This window comes from Halichoerus grypus, chromosome 3, assembly GCF_964656455.1.
Source record: "Halichoerus grypus chromosome 3, mHalGry1.hap1.1, whole genome shotgun sequence".
NCBI lineage: Eukaryota > Metazoa > Chordata > Mammalia > Carnivora > Phocidae > Halichoerus > Halichoerus grypus.
The window spans coordinates 90310409-90330061 of NC_135714.1; the positions used below are offsets into that span (position 1 = coordinate 90310409).

The window sequence follows — 19653 nt, forward strand, 5'->3', positions numbered from 1 at the left end:
CTTAATTCATTTGTTGCTTAGCTGTGGTTTCTGAATTATTTACTGCATTCACTTAACCAACACTTATGATGTCCTTTCTATGTGTAGGTATATAAATTGTGGGAATAAAAATGAATAAGACATGATATCTATCCTTGAGAAACTTATAGCTCATGAGAGAGGCAGAATATAGGTAGGAAATTACGATGCAATGAACAGTTTGTAAGAATAACAGGAAGGAAAGCCAACAATACTCCTTCATCATCTTGCTTTGGGGTAGATGTCAATTCTCTTGCTCTTGGCCCTAAAATAGTCTATCAAGAACTTGATCATTTTGCCATTCCATAAAACATCATATTGATCCATTATTTTGATGGCATTGTGCTGATTATCTGATGAGAAAATTAGCAAGTGCTTACATGCCTTACTAAGACTCTTGTGAATTAGAGGATGAGTGATAAGTTCCACAAAAATTCAGGACTACCACTAAAGGTGCAGTTTCTGGAAGTTCAATGGTCTAGAGTATGTCAAGATATTCCCTCTAGGTACAGCTATGGCATAGAGTTAATAAAACCATGAGAGACCATGGACTCTGAGAAACAAACTGAGGGTTCTAGAGGGGAGGAGGGTGGGGGATGGGTTAGCCTGGTGATGGGTATTAAAGAGGGCACGTTCTGCATGGAGCACTGTGTGTTATACACAAACAATGAATCATGGAACACTACATCAAAAACTAATGATGTCATGTCTGGTGATTAACATAACATAATAAAAAAAAGAAAAAAATCTATTGATCTGGTCACTTAATTTATCTTGGACTTCTTTGCATTAGACTATACTTATAGCTAATTAATCTAACCATATTGGTTACTTTAGTTGTTTCTTACAATCTAGGGAAGAACAAATAAGATGTAACTGTTATTCCTTAGAAAATAAAAGAATAAATACTTTCCCTTAATTTGTTGGCTCTTTTTTTTTAGTTCAGGGGGGTAATAGGTAAATGGGTGAAGTGCTTATATACAATAAATTCAATTAATTTTTTAAAAGTTTATAGTTAACATTTTGAATTGTTTTTCTATTTGTGTTTTCTTAGATATTTAGATTTGCTCAAGGACCCAAACCTTATTAAAACCCAGGATGTGTTTACAGTCATCCGATATATCTCATACAACAGCTATGGGAAGAATATGGCCTGGAATTGGATTCAGCTCAACTGGGAATATCTAGTCGACAGGTGGGATAATCAGATAATGGCTTGTTGTTCTCTTTGTTTGATACCATCAACAAGTTCTTTCTTTCTCTCTTTGTTGTACTTTCTCTGACATCTATACAATATCTGGAATAGCATATAATTAGAAGTAAAGGATCATGGTATTTTCCTTCTAGGGAAGCAATAAACTAGTTGATTTTAGGCCTAATTCCTTTTCTGGAAATTATTGTTTCCAACTGATCTACAGAGTTCTGAAATCTGGAGAGATGCCTAAATTGTATTATTTTTAGTTTGGTTAAAACAAGTTAAGGTAACTCTCTCTGTTGTGTTAGCACCTACTATAATGCCAGGCACATATTTAATTCTCAAGATTTAATGAAAATGAAGCGAGTTTCTGGACTTGGGTTCAAATTGGAGCCTTATATCTTACTGGGTTTATATGGATGATAACTTTTATCTCCCTTGACCAGATAATTATACTTTAGGTATTAAAGGGACCTATATTTCCCAGGCAATAGCAATTTTAAAACGGGAAGTAGAAAGGACAAGAGAGGAGCAAATCAAACTAAAGAGATGCTTTCCCAAATTTCTTATTTCTTCAGCCCCATTTAGAAGAAATGTTGCTATTCTTGGTCCTAATCCTCTAAATTTAGTGGTTATTCCTATTAAAAAAATTTTTTTACAGACTATAAAGTAGAATCTAGATTATATATCCCAAATAAATGTGTAAACATTGACCAAAAGACCCTTACTGTCTGTAATCCCCACACTGGGAAACAGTTATCCTCCCCTAATCGCTCCTGTTTTCCCATCAGCACTACCTCATTGATAATGACTGCCTTATCAGAAGTACTAACTATGAAGATAACTTTTATTTCCATTCTCTTTTCTACCCCACAATTCACCAGGCTGCCATTAGGTTCATTCACATTTCTCATCGTTCTGAGATCCAGATTATATCTGTATCTTTCAACTAAGATACCCTACATTGCTTGTGCCTATTTGTGATGAAGTTTTGCCTTTTCTGTTCTTACAGTGATGGAGTGTAACTGTTCATCCATCTCTATAAAAATTAACTGACATGTATGTGTGTGTGTGTCTGTGTATGATGCTTTGTCCATCTGTTTATAACTGTTTCAGTGAAACGCATGACTTAGAATTAATAAATCTTCCTATTGAGAACATGTTATCTGAAGGTAACACTTCATGTTATGCAAGCCAGTACATTGCATTTGTTTAATATATGCCTACTGAAATGTACTGAGTATTTTGTTTTAATCAAAAAGACTATAAGTCTTTCATTTTTTTGGTACATGATGCAGGAAACAGATGCAGATGAAGAAGAATGCTTACTTTTGAATTATGGCGATTCCCTTATTGCTTATTAAATATAAAGTACTTTTCAAGGCCTATTTGAATAGTTTTGGTGTGATTTATTTCAAATAAGATATTTTTCATTTTAAAAAATTAGTTCATTGTCATACCTCTTAATAATTAATAACTAGAAAAAACAGGTGTTATTTTGTCATAAAAGTCATAAACATCTGACCCTAAAATAAATTAATTAGGCCTAATCCTGAATTTTTAAAAAAAATAATAAATTGATATACTATTCCCAGTGCTAGTTCCAAAACCCTTGCTCAAGGCTTTTAATATTTCTTCATAGTCTAATGATTTAATTCTCATGAGGTATTATTTCACATAGCCTCAAACATAAAAGTATATTACAACCACATGTTGGACACAAAAATAACACCCAGTATTAATTATGGTTAGTTTGAATAAATAGAACTTCCCTGCTAAAATTGGATAGGATGAATTAAACAAAAATGAGCAAGCTTTATACAAATATTTCCAAACTCTTGAATATTTTCCAGAATTCAGGATGAGTGATTTTCCTGCCTAGGTTCCTGAACAATTTATTGTCATCCTAAAATAAATAAGCTGCTTTTTTACAAAGGGTTTTGTCATGTAATTTTTATGACAACTGATGGCCACACCACTAATGCCCTTTCTAGTTTGAGACTTAATCAAAAAGTTCCAAAGATATTTCTGCAATTAGTCTTTGCTTTTGTTTATTCCAGTAAGGTCTTAGATGAAACTGTGAAGATGAATGAACTCAATAAGTCAGTAGTGTGGTGTGCTAAGGTTTGATTTTAATTTATGACTATGGTTGAAAATTAAGTCAATGGGACATGACTGAAACCATTTAAAGACTGCCTCAAAGACAAAAAAAATTAGTAAGAATTAAAAAGTTTTATGTGCATTGAAATAATTTCTTTTGGGTAATATAATAATACTTATGTAAGTATTAAGTCCAAGAAGATGATTGTTATATAATATTATTTTTTAATATTTAAGATAAATCCTTATTTTAGTTTTAAAAGTAATTAACATGATAAATATACGGCATGTTTCCCTTTAAATGTTACACTTTATATGCTATTGGTTTATTGGGATAAACATATTTTGTTCTTACATTTTTTATTATTTATACAGGGAGTTGCAGTCTTTATTCAATCTATTCATTGCTAGTTCCCCAAAATATCCTCTAATTTGTAGTCACTAGGAACAAAACAGAAAAGGACTATTATAGAGTTATAGAAGGTCACTGAGAAAAATTGTTTTCTTACCTCTAATTAACAGACTTTCTTTGAATCTACAGAATATCATTATAGCAACTTAGTGTGATTTCCTTTTTTAAATCCCCCATTTTCTTATTATAAAATGGGTAGGTATTTTTTTGCACAAAATACAGATAAGCAAATATAGGGATATAAAAATCACCTGTGATTCCACCACCTAGAAATAACCCTTGTCAGGAGCGCCTCAGTGGCTCAGTCGTTAACTGTCGGCCTTAGGCTCAGGTCCTGGGATCCAGCCCCACATCAGGCTCCGTGCTCAGTGGGAAGCCTGCTTCTCCCTCCTCCCTTCCCTCTCCTTGTGTTGCCTCTCTCACTGTTTCTTTCTCTGTCAAATAAATAAATAAATAAATAAATAAATAAATAAATAAATAAAATCTTTAAAAAGAAATAACCCTTGTCACACTACTGTTTTCCTTGAGACATTTTTCTATGGCTGTTTATTTACAGAAATGGAATCATATGATGCATATGGTTTTATAACCTGCTTCTCCCCCTGCATCATCCTCTATCGTGGATGTCTTTTCATGTCTTTAAGTATGCTTCCTCAATGTTATTTTTGATGCTCAATCATATTTCAGTGTATAGATATATCTTAGTTTATTTAGCCAATCTCTATCTGTTGGATAATAAAAGTGTTCCAAACTTTCTGATGAATGTTGCAGAATGACCACCCAGAAAAAAATTTACTATTAACTTTGCCCATTTTTCCAACCCTTGCTAACACTGAGGGCTGTCTTTAGAAATATCCTTGCTAATAAAAGACCTAAATGTGAGATAGGAAGCCATCAAAATCTTAGAGGAGAACACAGGCAGCAACGTCTTTGACCGTAGCCACAGCAATTTCTTATTAGACATGTCACCAGGGGCAAGGGAAAGAAAAGCAAAAATGAACTATTGGGACTTATCAAGATAAAAATATTCTGCACAGCGAAGGAAACAATCAACAAAACTAAAAGGCAGCCACTGAATGGGAGAAGATATTTTCAAATAACATCTGATAAAGGGGTAGTATCCAGAATCTATAAATAACTTATCAAACTCAACACCCAAAAAACAAATAATCCAGTTAAGAAATGGGCAGAAGATATGAATAGACATTTTTCCAAAGAAGACATCCAGATGGCTAACAGACACATGAAAAGGTGATCAGCATCACTCACCATCAGGGAAATACAAATCAAAACCGTGATGAGCTACCACCTCACACCTGTCAGATTGGCTAAAATTAACAACACAGGAAACAACAGATGTTGGCAAGATGCAGAGAAAGGGGAACCCTCTTACACTGTTGGTGGGAATGAAAATTGGTGCAGCCACTCGAGAATAGTATGGCTGTTCGTCAAAAAGCTAAAAATAGAACTACCCAATGATCCAGCAATTGCACTACTAGGTATTTACTCAAAGGATACAAAAATACACATTTGAAGGAATACATGCACCCCAATGTCTATAGCATCATTATCAACAATAACCAAACTATGGAGAGGGCCCAAATGTCCATCAACTGATGAATGGATAAAGAAGAGGTGGTGTATATATACAATGGGATACTACTCAGCCATCAAAAAGAATGAAATCTTGCCATTTGCAATGACCTGGGTGGAGCTAGAGTATATTATGCTAAGCAAAATAAGTCAGAGAAAGACAAGTACTATAGGATTTCACTCATATGTGGAATTTAAGAAACAAAATGGATGAGCATTCAGGAGGGGAAAAAGAGAGATGGGGGAAACAAATTATGAGAGACTCTTAACTATAGAGAACAAACTGAGGGCTGATGGAAGGAGATGGGAGGGCAATGGGATAGATGAGAGATGCGTATTAAGGAGGGCACTTGCTATGATGAGCACTGGGTGTTATGTGTAAATGATGAACCAATGAATTCTCCTCCTGAACCAATACTGAACTGTATGTCAAATAACTAGAATTTAAATTAAAGAAAAACAATATCCTTGCTAACTGAGTATATAAAAACTGATATCTCATTTTATTTTCTTTATTTTTTTAAAGATTTTATTTATTTATTTGACAGAGAGAGAGTTAGCGAGAGCCAGAACACAAGCAGGGGGGATGGGAGAGGGAGAAGGAGGCTTCCCACTGAGCAGGGAGCCCGATGCAGGGCTCAATCCCAGGACCCCGGGATCATGACCTAAGCCGAAGGCAGACACTTAACGGCTGAGCCACCCAGGCGCCCCTGATATCTCATTTTAAATTATAATCCTTTTATCCAGTAAATACTGTATAACATCTACTAAAAGCTAGGCACTGCGCTTGGCATTGAAGATACAATAGTAGAAACAGACCTGGATCTCTGTCCTCATGGAGCTTAGGATCTGGTAATGGAGGCCAATATTAATTAAAGAATCACACAAATGCATGTACAATTAAGACTGTAATAACTACAAATAGAAGAAGTTCTGGTCACACTGAAAGAGTGTAAAAGGGGAACTGACCAAGTCAAGAGAATTTGGACATTAAGGGCTTCCCTAAGGAAGTGATGGTTGAGCTGAATTCTAAAGGAAGAGCAGGAGTTACTTAGGTGAACAGGAGGTGAAGCATTCCTGGCTGAATACCTTCTATCAGAAAAGAGAAAAGATAAGGGCCAGACTTTGCAGGGTCAGATGTACGATCTGGGCTGTTGTTGTAAGAGCAGTGCTAAATCACGAAAGGGTTTTAAGTAAGAAAGTGAAATGCTTGATTTTACTTTGAAAAGAAAGTTCTGGTGGTAAAACACAGACCTAGGTGGGGGCCAGAGTGAATTTGAGAAAAGCGGTCAGAGAGCTATTGGAGGAGTCCCAGCAAAAGGTAGTGGTAGATTGGACTCTGGCAATGAAGATGAAGAGATAAGAACAACATTTAGAGCTTGGTGAAGTAGAAATAGGACAGAAGTGAGGTGACAAGGATAATGCTTTGATTTCTAGAAAAGGTAAGGAGAAGGAGAACAATGAATTCAGTTTGCTATTGATGATGTCTTTGAGTCTCTTTTGAGATGTTGAAGTGGAGATTGTTTCAAGGAAGTTATAGTCCCTTGCCAAATGCTACTTAAGAATTGAATAAATCCAAGACCGAAAAATGCCCATTAGATTTACTGGCATAAAAGCTATTGGTAACTCTAGAAAGAGTCTTTCAGGGGAGTGATGGTGGCAGAACCTAAATTGAAGCAAAATAATTAATCAATCAATGGAGAGGAAATGAAGATATGAAATGTAGAGAACTCTCTTGCAAAGTTTGACTATGAATGGGGAGGTGAGAGAAAGGATATTAAGAGAGATGCCAGATCAAGGAAGAGAATTTTTTTCTTTTTCTTTGTGGAAGATAGTTTTAATATGTTTAATATATTTTAAAGCTGATGAGAAAGAGCCAGTGAAGAATGGGAGATTTACTATGTAAGACAGAAAAGATTCTTTTAAAAATAAAATTTTTAAGAAAGTGGGGAGAAGTTGGAGCCAATGTACACATGATAGAAGAAAAACAGGTGTCTTTGTATGTCTGTAAACTAAAAGATGTAAGAGTTACTATGTATTTTCTCTGTGAATTAGAAGACAAGGTCGTCTTTGTTGGAGAAGGAGGGAAGCAGGAGAATGTCTGGAGGTTGGAAGAGAGTGAAAACACTTGAAAAAAGTAATTCAGGGATTAAGAGAATGAATTGACCAGGGTAATGTAGGAGGACTCTCAATGTGGAGGGTCCATTTAAGATTGATATTCATGAATTTATAGTGAAACATTTTGGAAAAAGTTGGGTGACTTCCCTTGGAAGATTAGCCACCTGGCGCAAACACAGAGGAAATGCGCAGTTGATTTCATCCAAAGCTGGAGTTTTGCTAGAAACAAGTTATTAAACTGTAAGGGAGTTTAGGGCTTAGGAAAAAAAATGTTATTGAGAGTGGTAGACCATGGAATCTAAACTATGTAAGGAAACAAGTGCAGGAAAAGGAAGAGCTGATGGTCCAGGAGAAAGTAGAGCTAGGGATGGACAATGGGCCCGAAATCCAGATGAAGTCAGAGAATGGTCATAGTGAAAACTGAAAGGTAAATTTTATCATGTCTCTAAATTTTAGAGACAGTGTACTTATTGATGATCGCAAGGTATGATCATGGGAATTGGCGGCCACGGTAAAGAAAATATCATTGGGAAAGAGAATGTTAAGAAACTAAGGAGCTGGGATGTTATATTTACCATCCATGTGGACCTTGAAATCACAGCTTGGAATAGAGAGGAAGACTAGGAGTCAGGTGCTAAAGTGTATCACAATTTAGGTGAGGGAGAATAACTAGAAGGAACAGAGGTTTTTAAAAAGAGTGGAGAAATAATGGTCTGGAATCCACAATGGGGGAGCATGAGCACATCAAGTCCATTTCTGACCTGCTTCTATGAAGGATGTGGGGAAAAAAACGTTCTCCAAATAAGAAGAAATATTCCCTGGAAAGGGATAGTTCCAGAAGGCTAGGTGGAAGGGATCAAGAGATTGGGAGATCTCGGAGTCTGTCAGGGGCGAGGAAGTACAGCACATACATTATTGGGGCAATGTTGAGAATAGATGCCTCAGAGTCTTATATTTGGGATAATGACTGTTGACATTAAGTAAAGGGAAATTACTTACATTAGACTAAGACATGAGAGATGAAAGACATGGTGGATTTCAATTCAATGACGATTATGATAAGAGTGAGCACTGGATCTAGTTCACTGAAAATCATTATTATTAGAACATTTCCTCTTTTTTCCCATTGGTACATTTTCTCTTTATGTTTCTTTTGCAAACTGCTGATTCATTTCTTTGACAATTTCACATTGGTGTATTTCTCGCTTTTACCAATTTGTAAGTGTTTGTTGTATAGTGAAAATATTTGCTCTTTCCACAACAAAAAAAATGAATTTTGACTTAATTTTATGAGCTTTTTAGCATAAAAATTAAAAAAATACATACGACAAACTTTGTTAGCTTTTGATTCCATGGCTTCTGCTTTTGTTATGTGATAATTTTGAAATGTAAAATTTCTTCTACTGTTTGTTTACCTCTCCCTATAGCGATATGTTTTCTTTTATCCTTCCTCAGCATTCCAGTGGTTCAAAGTTAATACATAATTCTTGTGGTTGTTTTTCTCACACTGTGATTGGTTGCGATGAGATTTTTATCTGTATCACAATCATTTGTATTATGGTCTGTAAGGAAATCTCTGATTCTTGCTCTTTATGAGAGAAGGTGCAACAAGGACAGGAATAGAGTGTCATCTCTAAAATCCTATCTTTACATTTAGCTCCAAGTGTCTTTGCATGGCCTGACTAATATAGATCATATAGGCTGATAGAGACTAATATAGTAGGCGAGTAGCTAATAAAGCTTTTTGAAAGAAGAATAAATAGCTTATATTCAAATTTCTGTACCTGCGGGAAGATGCATGGAGGATTTGTCAGGGTAAAGGGGACTAGAGCTACTTTGCTGTATGGGAAACACAGAAACGCTGCAATGGACATACATAATTATTTCTCACTCATATTAGTCTCCTGAAGTGAACACTCCAAGTCATTAAAGGGTTCTGCCCCACAAGGCCTTAGGGCCTTATCCTGTCGGTGTGGCTGAAGCTTGGAAGAAAGGGGAAAAAAAAAAAAAACAAGAAGTCGAGGGCAAGCAATTTTCCTTGACTTAAGCGAGGAGGCAGAGGTTGAACTCCGGTCCCGCTGACGAGAACTGAGGCGCCCGTCCGCACCTAGCTGTGAGGGAGGCGGAGAAATGTAATCTCCATCGGGGTTCTCCTGTGCGCAGGACAAAAGAACAGATCGGGGGAGTCCAACCAGCGGTCTACCACATCTGGGGTGGTGTTGTGGCTCTGTCTACAAAAAGGCTGAAGGATGTACTAAGAATTTTTCCTGAATAGAAATTTTAGATTAAATGTGTTTACTTACTGTGTTTGCTTACTTTGAAAATTACCGTTTTTAAAAACCCGCAAAATCAAAAGGAAATGTCTGCATCTAGAGAAAGGATTTAAAGTTCTTGACACTTATATTTCCTCTTCCTTCTTTAAATTTCTCTTCAGATATACACTCAATGACAGAAACCTTGGCAGGATTGTCACCATAGCAGAACCTTTCAACACTGAATTACAGCTCTGGCAGGTATGAAGTTAAATCTAACCTCTAAACTTGTCCAGGAAGAACAGAATTAAACTCTTTTTTTTTTTTTTTCAAATGGAAATGGCATTTTCTCTATTCAGATCTCAGAGGACAAGGAGAAAGTAATAATTTTTATATCTAATTAAATGTAGACTTATTTTTTCTAAACTAAAAACAATTCAAATAACCAAGAAACAAAGTGTAAAAGTTGAGAAAGCTGAGGCCTTGAGAGGCATAGAAGGCCACCTGAGACCTTTCGGCTTACCAAAGTGTGGACAGTATGTTTCCCCTTCCTTTGTAATTGCAACTTGGAATAAGATGGTCAAGATTTGATTCCTTTCAAAATTCATCGTTTTGGAATTTAAAGATGTTTAGGTTTCAAATATCTCAGTTCCCAGAGGGAAAAATGTTTATTAATATTGGAAAATTGAGATTGTGTGAATTTTCAATGTCTGTATATTACATATTGGAATGTTAACATTTCTTCTGAGCAAAATAATTCTTATTTTTGTTAAGTGGCAAACAATACTATGATTGAGTTTGGGGGAAGGTTTTGGGAGGAAGACAAAAGAGAGAACCAAGATTAACAGAGATGTTATTATGAGGCCTTAATAAAGGAGCTGAAAGTATATTAAAATATTCCCAACCCCTGGAGTGAAAGGCTAAGCAAAGCCCGCATCCCACAGACTGGGTTTTCCAGGGAGCAGGCTGAGGAAGGCACAGAAAATAGAGAAGCAGCAGAAGCTCCGAGGGGCACGCAGCCGCTGGTGTGCTGCTCTCCTTCCCCAAGAGGGCAGATCCTCTCTAGACCTGACGTGCTGCCCAAAGTCCAAAAGCCACAGGTGACGATTGCCAATCTGAGAGACGGGCTCAGTCTAATTGATGCACCAGTACATGTAACTCAGTGTTGTGCGATGATCATGAATTTCCAAGGAAGAAGGAAACCAATCTAGCTTGTAAATAAAAGCCTTGAAGACTAATTGGGCTGAAGATGACTTTCTTAATTATTGTCCTCTCTTTTCTAGATGGAGAGCTTTTTCAAAAAATACCCAGATGCTGGAGCAGGAGAAAAACCTAGGGTGCAAGTGCTGGAAACAGTGAAAAACAATATCGAGTGGTTAAGACAAAATGGAAACACCATAAGACAGTGGTTTTTGGATTTACCTTAAGAATGGTTGATGTGTCCAAATATCATATTTTAATTTTGTGAATCTATTGTTTCTCCTATTACATCTTTGGTGGCCGAATTTATAAGCACTGTGGAGGGAACCTTATACGCAGATACTGCTTTTGCGAAGTAATGTGTTTCTGTGTCTTGCAAAGCTTTTAAATTGTTTATGAAGGAAGATGCTAATAGAGTAGTTAATGCACTCAGGGATTTCTTCTAAGTGTACTTCATAGGAGATTCTTTGCAAACTACGGAGAATTTAATAGCCATTTTCATGTCTCTAACTATCATTCTTTATATCTTAAATCTGTGAAAATAGAACAATTTGGTCTTAGCTTTACATTTTTAGTACCAAAGAAACACCCCTTAATCTTCTCCCTTGATTGCTTTTTAAAGCTTAAATACCAGTACTTGAGGGACCAAAGTTACCATCTTAATATTTATTTTATTATTCAGAATTATACATATCTAATATCATTGTATTCACATGTGTCTTACTCCTTTAAATCCTACCAAAGTAACCCAGGTTTAAATTTTACTCAAGGATTGCATGAATTAACCAAAGAAATGGCTATTGCCTTCACTATAAAATCAACAAGAGAACTCTCTTCTCCTTTTTAAAATAAATCTGAATGATTAACCTGAAGAAAATATGTTGTTTTCCAGTGTCACTTTACTCTCAAATAATAATGACTACAGCATTCCCCAAATAATTGAGCGTGAGGCAAATGCAATTCAAGAACCTAGCCTTTTTCATGCTTGGTACTCTGTCGTCCTGTTCCATTCCCTACAAAGCTCCTTCAAATATGCTATGACATTAGAGGGAAGATAGTGCTTAACTTTGCTCCGTGGATTTTAGAGAAAAAAGGCTAAATAATTGGAGACTGGTCAGGAAAGAGAGAAGGCTGATTATTCCATAAAACTAAATGGAATTAGAATTTAGCTTTGATCTAACCTAGCAATCTAAGTGTGAAAATGAGGAAACCCATGTGTGTCTCCAGCATGACTCTGCATACCTGAGGATATATCTTCTTATAGATAACTTTTATGTATAAGCCCTTAGATCCTAATCCATACAGAATAGCACTGATCAAATTTATATTCGTGACTTGATTAAAGACATCAGTTTTGTAGAAGCTGGTGGCAAGAATATGTTTAATATGGCACTTGATGCCTAGTAGATCCACAATTTAAGTCCAATAGACAGCAAAGAAGGTAAATGACTATATTTCAGTCTGCTATATCTAGAAAATCTAAATTTATTTGGAACTTTCAGAAGTATAAAATAATTTAAGATTGATTTGATGATAATTGAAGCACATGAAAACAATCAAAATCTTAGCTTTGACTTTATCTACATAATAATGTGCCTTAATTAAATACTCTCAGACTTTGTAAACTTTCCTACTGCTAATTTTTAATTATTGCTTCTCAACCTACACAGCGAAACTGACAAATTCAAAGCAGACTGGAGGGGAGGGATTTAAAAAAAAAGAAATTTCTAGACCAGAACTTTAAAAATATTATTTTAAATGACTTCAGAAGAAAAAACACATTGACACCATAAATCATCAGGAAAGCCCTACTATCCTCATGAGGTTTAACACCCTAACTTCAAATTAATCACAATCAAAACCAGCACTTGAAGTCTATGTATTGTTTCAAGTCGACAAATAAGAAGGGTTTGTCCTGCTTTATGTAATAAACACATTTAAAAAATATATATAAGTTTGAGGGGGATGGTAAATAAAACAATTCCAACTTGCCTCCAAGTCATTCTGTTTCATTCCATTTTAAGCACTAACATGGAAAATGAATTGTTTAGTTCTCTTTGCACCACGTGCAAAAGAGCTGCGCACACTCTGTCATAATGACTTCACTAGTCCATCAGGCCCTTCTCAAACAGCATCTGCTTTTTAAAAGGCTGATGACCGATAGACCTATGCCGAAAACAATTTACTACTCTGCTTGCTTGGTTTGTCCTGATTTCCACAAGGGAGGAAAATTAGTATATTGTTTCCAAAATTAAACTGTAGTAAGCCACCAACTTTTAAAAATTAAATGGAAGAAATGATCAGCAAGGTCATGTAGCAAGGAGCAGGGCCAGTGTTATTGCCTTGGACCTAGGCAGTCTACTCCTGTATTCCAGATCATTGCCATGCACCCACATAAAAAAAAAAAAAGGAGTCATAATAATGACAATAAAAGCATCTACTGTGTATTCGGTGATTATTATTTCCCATACATTCAGGCTTTACCTGCATTCTTGCATTTCATTCTCACAGCAACCCGTATCTATTATAGGGGCACCTGGGTGGCTTAGTCAGTTAAATGTCCAACTCTTGATTTTGGCTCATGTCATGATCTCAGTTTCATGAGATCAAGCCCCATGTCGGGCTTTGTGCTGGGTGTGGAGCCTGCTTAAGATTTTCTCTCCCTCTCCCTCTCTTTCTCTTTCTCTTTCTCTCTCTCTCTCTCTCTCCCTCTCCCTTTTTCTCTCTCTCTTTCCCTTTCAAAAAAAAAAAAGAAAAAATATCTATTATATTACATCTATTATATTGTTTCAGGTACCGGTTGGCCTAGATTCAGGAATGGATTTAGAAGACAGATGGAAGGGGGGAGCCTGGGTGGCCCAGTCAGTTAAGCGGCTGACTCTTGATCTCAGCTCAGGTCTTGCTCTCAGGGTTGTGAGATCAAGCTCCATGTTGGGTTCCATGCTGGGCATGGAGCCTACTTTAAAAAAAAAATAGAAGACAACTGGAAGAAAAATTGAGTCAGGGGATTAATGGATGGGGTGAAACACATGGGGCAAGGAGAATGTGGGAAGTCATTGACTAACTTCAGCAAATGACAATACTTTGGCCTGATACTCCCCTGGAAAGCCTTTAAATACTATTTGCTACTTACCTGAATAAAATGTTTCTTTCCTAATGGCAATTTAGGTTGTCTGATTTGAATTGTATCTGACAATATGCTAGACGTTGTCTATTTTAACTGCGCTTCCATTTCTCCCATCTTCTCTGTCCCCATCCTCCTGTATTGCCAAGCTGGGATGCCAAAAATGACACTTCCCTGGCTTTCACATGATTTAAGTTCTGCCAATGATAAGCACTTCTATGAGACTTGAAAGAAAAGAGAGAAGAGAGGCTGTTCTTCCTTTTCAGGAGAGTGCAGGGGAAAGCAGTTTCTGGGGTAGATGTGAGTTGACAGCTTCTGAACTCATGTGTATTTGCCACCTCTATGGTGCAGGGAAGCTCTGATGAGACACTCATAGTTTACTCACTTCTGGATGATACTAGCAGTTTCTGATCTCTGGAGAAGAATGGTGGTGATATGCAACCTTGAAACCAGAAGCCTGGCACTAACCCTCTGACTTCTATTCTTCCTGCACTTTTAATGATGTGTAAGTGCCTAATGCCTTGTATTTGATCTTTTTCTGCTTAGTATATCTACAGTACTTTCTGAACTGACCCTTGAATGATACAAAGTGTAACTACAGATTTTGTTTGGGTTTATGTTTCCATTTTACCTTGTGCTCCTTTCCTGCCATTGTCCTTAGCGTATAAAAAGCTCCAAGCTGGGTCTGTTGCTTGGCACAGACTGATGGACTGGATTGACCCTCAGAGAGTCCATTCCAGCCTCGATGAGTTTTAGAATATAGGAGAAATTATGAAAGGCAGCATTTGAGACAGATTGATATCTGTAATCAAGGAAAAAATTCTGGAGTGGTATGTTTTCCTTTTGTGTTGAGATACATAGGCATACTAGAATGCATCCCTGATAAACCATCAAACTTGACTTCCCCAGTTCCTCCAATGTTAAACATAGAGTTACCAAATGATGTGGCAATTCCACTACTTATAATATACCCAAGAGAATTGAAAATGTAAGTCCACACAAAAATTGATACATGAATATTCAAAGAATCATTCATAATAACCAAAAAGTGGAAATAATCCAAATGTCCATCAGCTGATGAATGGATAAACAAAAGGTGGTATAGCCATACTTTAAAGAGGAATGAAGTAATATGATATATACCTTAACATGGATGAAACTTGAAAACATTATGCTAAGTGAGAGAAGCTAGTCACAATAAGCCACATATTGTATAATTCTATTTTTATGAAATGTCCTAAATAGGCAAATCTGTAGAGACAGAAAGTAGATTAAGTGGTTGCCAAGGGCTCAGGAAGAGGATATGGGAAGTGATTGCTAATCCTTTCTTTTTGAGATGATGAGAATGTTCTAAAATTAGATAATGGTGAGGCACCTGGCTGGCTCACTCAGTAGAGCATATGCAACTCTTACTTTCAGGGTCATGAGTTCAAACCCCATGTTGGGGGTGGGGCCTACTTAAAATTAAAAAATAAAATAAAATAAAATAATGGTTATGGTTGCACAAGTCTAGATATACTGAAAACCACTGAATTGTAATACTACTTTAAAAGGTTGAATTTTATGGTATATGAATTATATCTCAGTAAAGCTATTACAAAAAAAGTTGTCTTCCCTTTTTGGAGTCTCACTAAGCTAAGTCACACAGTAGTACTGGCTCATGAGAAAGCCTTATATGCTCTGCAATAGACAGTGGAAATTTAGTGGCATAAACACCAAGTGCTTATGAAGTTTGTCTCCTTAAAATTGTTTCTACTTCCCGATTCAAGAATTTGCATTATTAATTCCAAAAGACCCTTATATTTTTATTCACAGATTAAGCTGTTTCTTAAATTGCATTTTTCGTCATCAGAATTCCATGTGATCTTGACATGGTGCCTCATTTCCCACATCTCCCACCCTTCCTACCATGGTGCCCCATCCCCATGATGTTCAGGAGTGACCACTTGACCCAAGCAGAGCAAATTAATGTATTCTGGGGTTATGATATATGGATATTAGAGAAGTCCTCTTTCTCCTGGGGTTGCTGAGATAGAAGATTCCTGAGCCATTCTTGGTCATCTTACTACCACATGGAGAGAAGCCAAGTGAAAATAGCAGAGCTACGAGAGGAAAGACACAGAATCCTGATGACATTATTTGAGCCCCTGAATCTGTCTGTACGTAGGCATCCCTTAGATCTTTGAAAAAAAAAATGAACCTATAAATTTTCTCTATTTAAACTAGTTTAAATTGAGTTTCTGTCACTTTCAATGAAAAGAACCCCAATACTATGTTCCCTCACATTCTCCCAAGAAAAATTATATAGCTAGAGGAGAATGCTATGGAGAATACATTGTTAAGACTAATAGAAAGGGTCAACAATTGTTACTGGATGGAAGAAAGGAAGGAAAGAAGGAAGGAAGGGAGGGAGAGAGAAAAGAAAGGAAGAAGGGAAGGATAGAGAGAGGAAAGGAACACTTTAGTTGGAAAGGAAGGAAAAGTAAGAAAATTGTCATAATTATCATCACATATCAGCATGTAAATGGAAGAACTCTTCTAATTTGTTTTCTAATATTCCCATAGCATTTTTGTCTCCATTTGAAAACTGAGATAGAAAAATAAAATAATAACCCTAATAACTGAGACCAATGTTATATTCATTATCATGAAAACAAAAGAAATCAATCATTAAACATCCAACGCCATGCGGAGAACAAGTGAAAGAACCACCTCTCCTCCGTGCAAATAAACTGAGAAGAGATACTGAGAAAAGAAGCTAAACCACCTGAAGAAGAAAAAAATTGTTTAAAGAAGCAGGATAAAGCACATAGCCTATAAGATACATGTTTGTTAATTCAAGCATGTGTCATATTGTATTATGTGTTTTCAAATGCCTAGGGAGAATTTTAATTTTTATGATAGATATCAATTTATTTTTTTAAATTTTAAGTATGTTACTTTTCTATGAGAAGGAAAATGGTGGTCAATTGCAAAGCTTCATTCTATATCTTTGAATCCTTGCCCTTTTCTGTAATGATACATACTTGTCTAATGTGATCTTATAATCTAAGAAAGATAAAGTCCAGAAGTGGAAATGAGGGCAACATATTTTTAGAGAATAACTCATAATGCTTTTATTTAAATTTTCTATACATGTAATGTACATAGTCAGTGTTCCTCTCAACCAAAGAGTTACTGTATTTTTCTCAGTCTAAAACTTACTTTCCTACATCAAAAATGATAATTATTAAAAGGGAATGCCCCTAACAGACATGCATAGAACATTCCACCCAACAACTATTTAGTACACATTCTTCATAAGTGCACCCGCAACATTCTCCAAGACTGACCATGTGTTAGGACAGAAAACAAGCTTCAATAAATTTAGGAGAATTGAAATCATACAAAGTGTGGTCTCCAACAGAAAGTCAAAAACAAAAGGAAATTTGGGAAATTCATAAATATGCAGGAATTAAACAGCACATTCCTAAATAACCAATGGATCAAAGGAGAAATCACAAAAGAAATCAAAAGATAGCTTGAGATGAATGAAAGCAAGATCACAACACACTAAACTAAAACTTATGGGATGCAGCAAAAGCAGTTCTCAGAGAGAAATTCATAGCTGTGAACATTTATATTAAAGCCAAGAAAGCTTTCAAATCAATAACCTAAGGGTCCACTTTGAGAAACTAGAAAAAGAGGAGTAAATCAAAGCCACTAGAGGAAAGGAAATAGTAAAAATTATAGTAGTAATAAATGAAAGTGTTAAAATAAAAAAAAATAAGAAAAATGAAGACCAGCCCTAAAAATTCCCTGAGCTGACAAAACCAGTTTACTCATACAAAGCTTAGGTTAGTTTATTTTGCCAGACTAACTTGACATGGGTCATTTCTTATGTATACCTCTGAAAATCATGAAAAGCAAAATGTCAATTGCTTCCCAAAGTTGATATGAGGTAACCCCTGACCAATTCCCTATCACTTAAGAAAATTCTAATATAATCAATGATGGTGAAGAATCGACAGTCACTGTGTTCTCACTATGTAAGCTGCTGTGCTCTTGAGTCTCGCTCCATGTTTTGGTTTGAGTGCTTCTGGTTTGCAAACTGTCTTTTTGATGTGTGCACATTTTACTAATTACTACTTTGGTAATTCATTGGTTTTACTTCTGTTATTTATGAATTTTGGACATTTCATGTCAAGGCCAGAGAGCAAACAGGTGCTGGTATCCACAGAGCCCATTGAGCTTTCACTGCTTTCTCACCAACCCTGGAATTTGAGGATCTCTCTTGGTTCTGAGCTCTGTTCTCTCTGCATTTTGAGCTCTCCAACTTTATTGTGCATACCTATATTTTGTTTATTGAAGCTTCTTGGTACGTCCAATTTGTTCAAAAAGGTGTTTAAAACATGTGATTCCATGTGTTTTAGAACAGTTGTTAAAAAACAGAGCCGCTCTTAGTTAAGAGGTCTTAGGGAATCCAAAGGCAAAGTTGGGTTCCACCTAGTCTACGGACCAGGATCTTGTGCCTTTTTGGAAAATGGGTGAACTTTTGGAATTGTAGGGGCCACTTTGGGGAATCTTTAACTTAGGGAAGTCCACCTTAAGGGGCACCCTTAAAAGAGAATTCCAAACCTTTCAGAGACAATGGAATGCATTCTTTGATTAGTATGCAGAAACTTCTAAAAGACAAATTTCAAAAAACAGCTCTAAAAGGATCCTTATAGCATGCAAATAAAAAATCTTTAGTAAAAACTCTTGGCCATCTGAGCATAACCTTAATTTAGTCCATCTGCCAGAAACACAATTTGGATCCGACTGTTGAGTTTTGCATGTGAGACATGGCTAAAATTTTTCAAATAAAAGCTCTATCCGTGTCCATCTATATGTTTATGTATGTCTATGTATGTATGTTACAGATATGTTACATTTTTCTACTTCTGAATAGTATTGCCAAAATTAATTTGTAAAGAGCTCTATTTAATTGGCTTAAAGAAAATTAAGCATTTATATAAATCATGTACACTCTCAGAAACATAGAAACTAACCCAAATGTTTTTCAAGTTCACATGATCTGGGATAATCTTTGATAAATAAAAGCTAGTTTAGGTTTGTTGGTTTAATAAAAACAAGGATGTGTTCGGAGTTGTCAATATTAAAATGTAATGCAAACATACAACTTTTTCTGCCTGTGTTTAGGAATCAAATAAGCTCATCCTACTTCTATATCTTCAAAAGTTGTCAACAAGAAAAATAACTTAAGATAAAGGTTAACTGTTTAATGTCTAATCCAAGCATAATTGTTAAAGCAAGTAATTTAAATAAATGTAAATAACATAAAAATTTATATTAAGTCAAACTAAATAATGGATACTCACTGCATATTTAAATCATTTCAAATAAGATAAACATTAAATGCTAAACATAAGTTTATCTACTTCTGGCTTTTAAATTTTTTCTGGGAGACAAAAGATATTTGGGTCTATTAATAAACATATTTTGTACCACACTGAAAAATTTACTATAAGGAAGAATATACTTTTAGAAATTATGAAATATATTTATAAATTTTCCAGTTCACAGTTGCCTACCCACTTTCTTTATATGGTTACTTTCTTTTTTTTTTTTTTTTTTTAAAGATTTTATTTATTTATTTGAG

The 19653-nt window shown here is 35.7% G+C and overlaps 1 protein-coding gene across 1 annotated transcript in view; it reads left to right on the forward strand.

Moving 5' to 3' along the window:
- ENPEP (glutamyl aminopeptidase) overlaps positions 1–13220 on the forward strand; it is an 84943-nt gene extending 71723 nt beyond the window's left edge. The window contains exons 18-20 of the mRNA XM_036098038.2: positions 1073–1213; positions 9871–9949; positions 10972–13220. Of these exons, the coding sequence (XP_035953931.2) occupies positions 1073–1213; positions 9871–9949; positions 10972–11115 (364 nt within the window). The 3' untranslated portion in view covers positions 11116–13220. The remainder of the gene's footprint in view (positions 1–1072; positions 1214–9870; positions 9950–10971) is intronic.
- The last annotated feature ends 6433 nt before the right edge of the window (positions 13221–19653 follow it).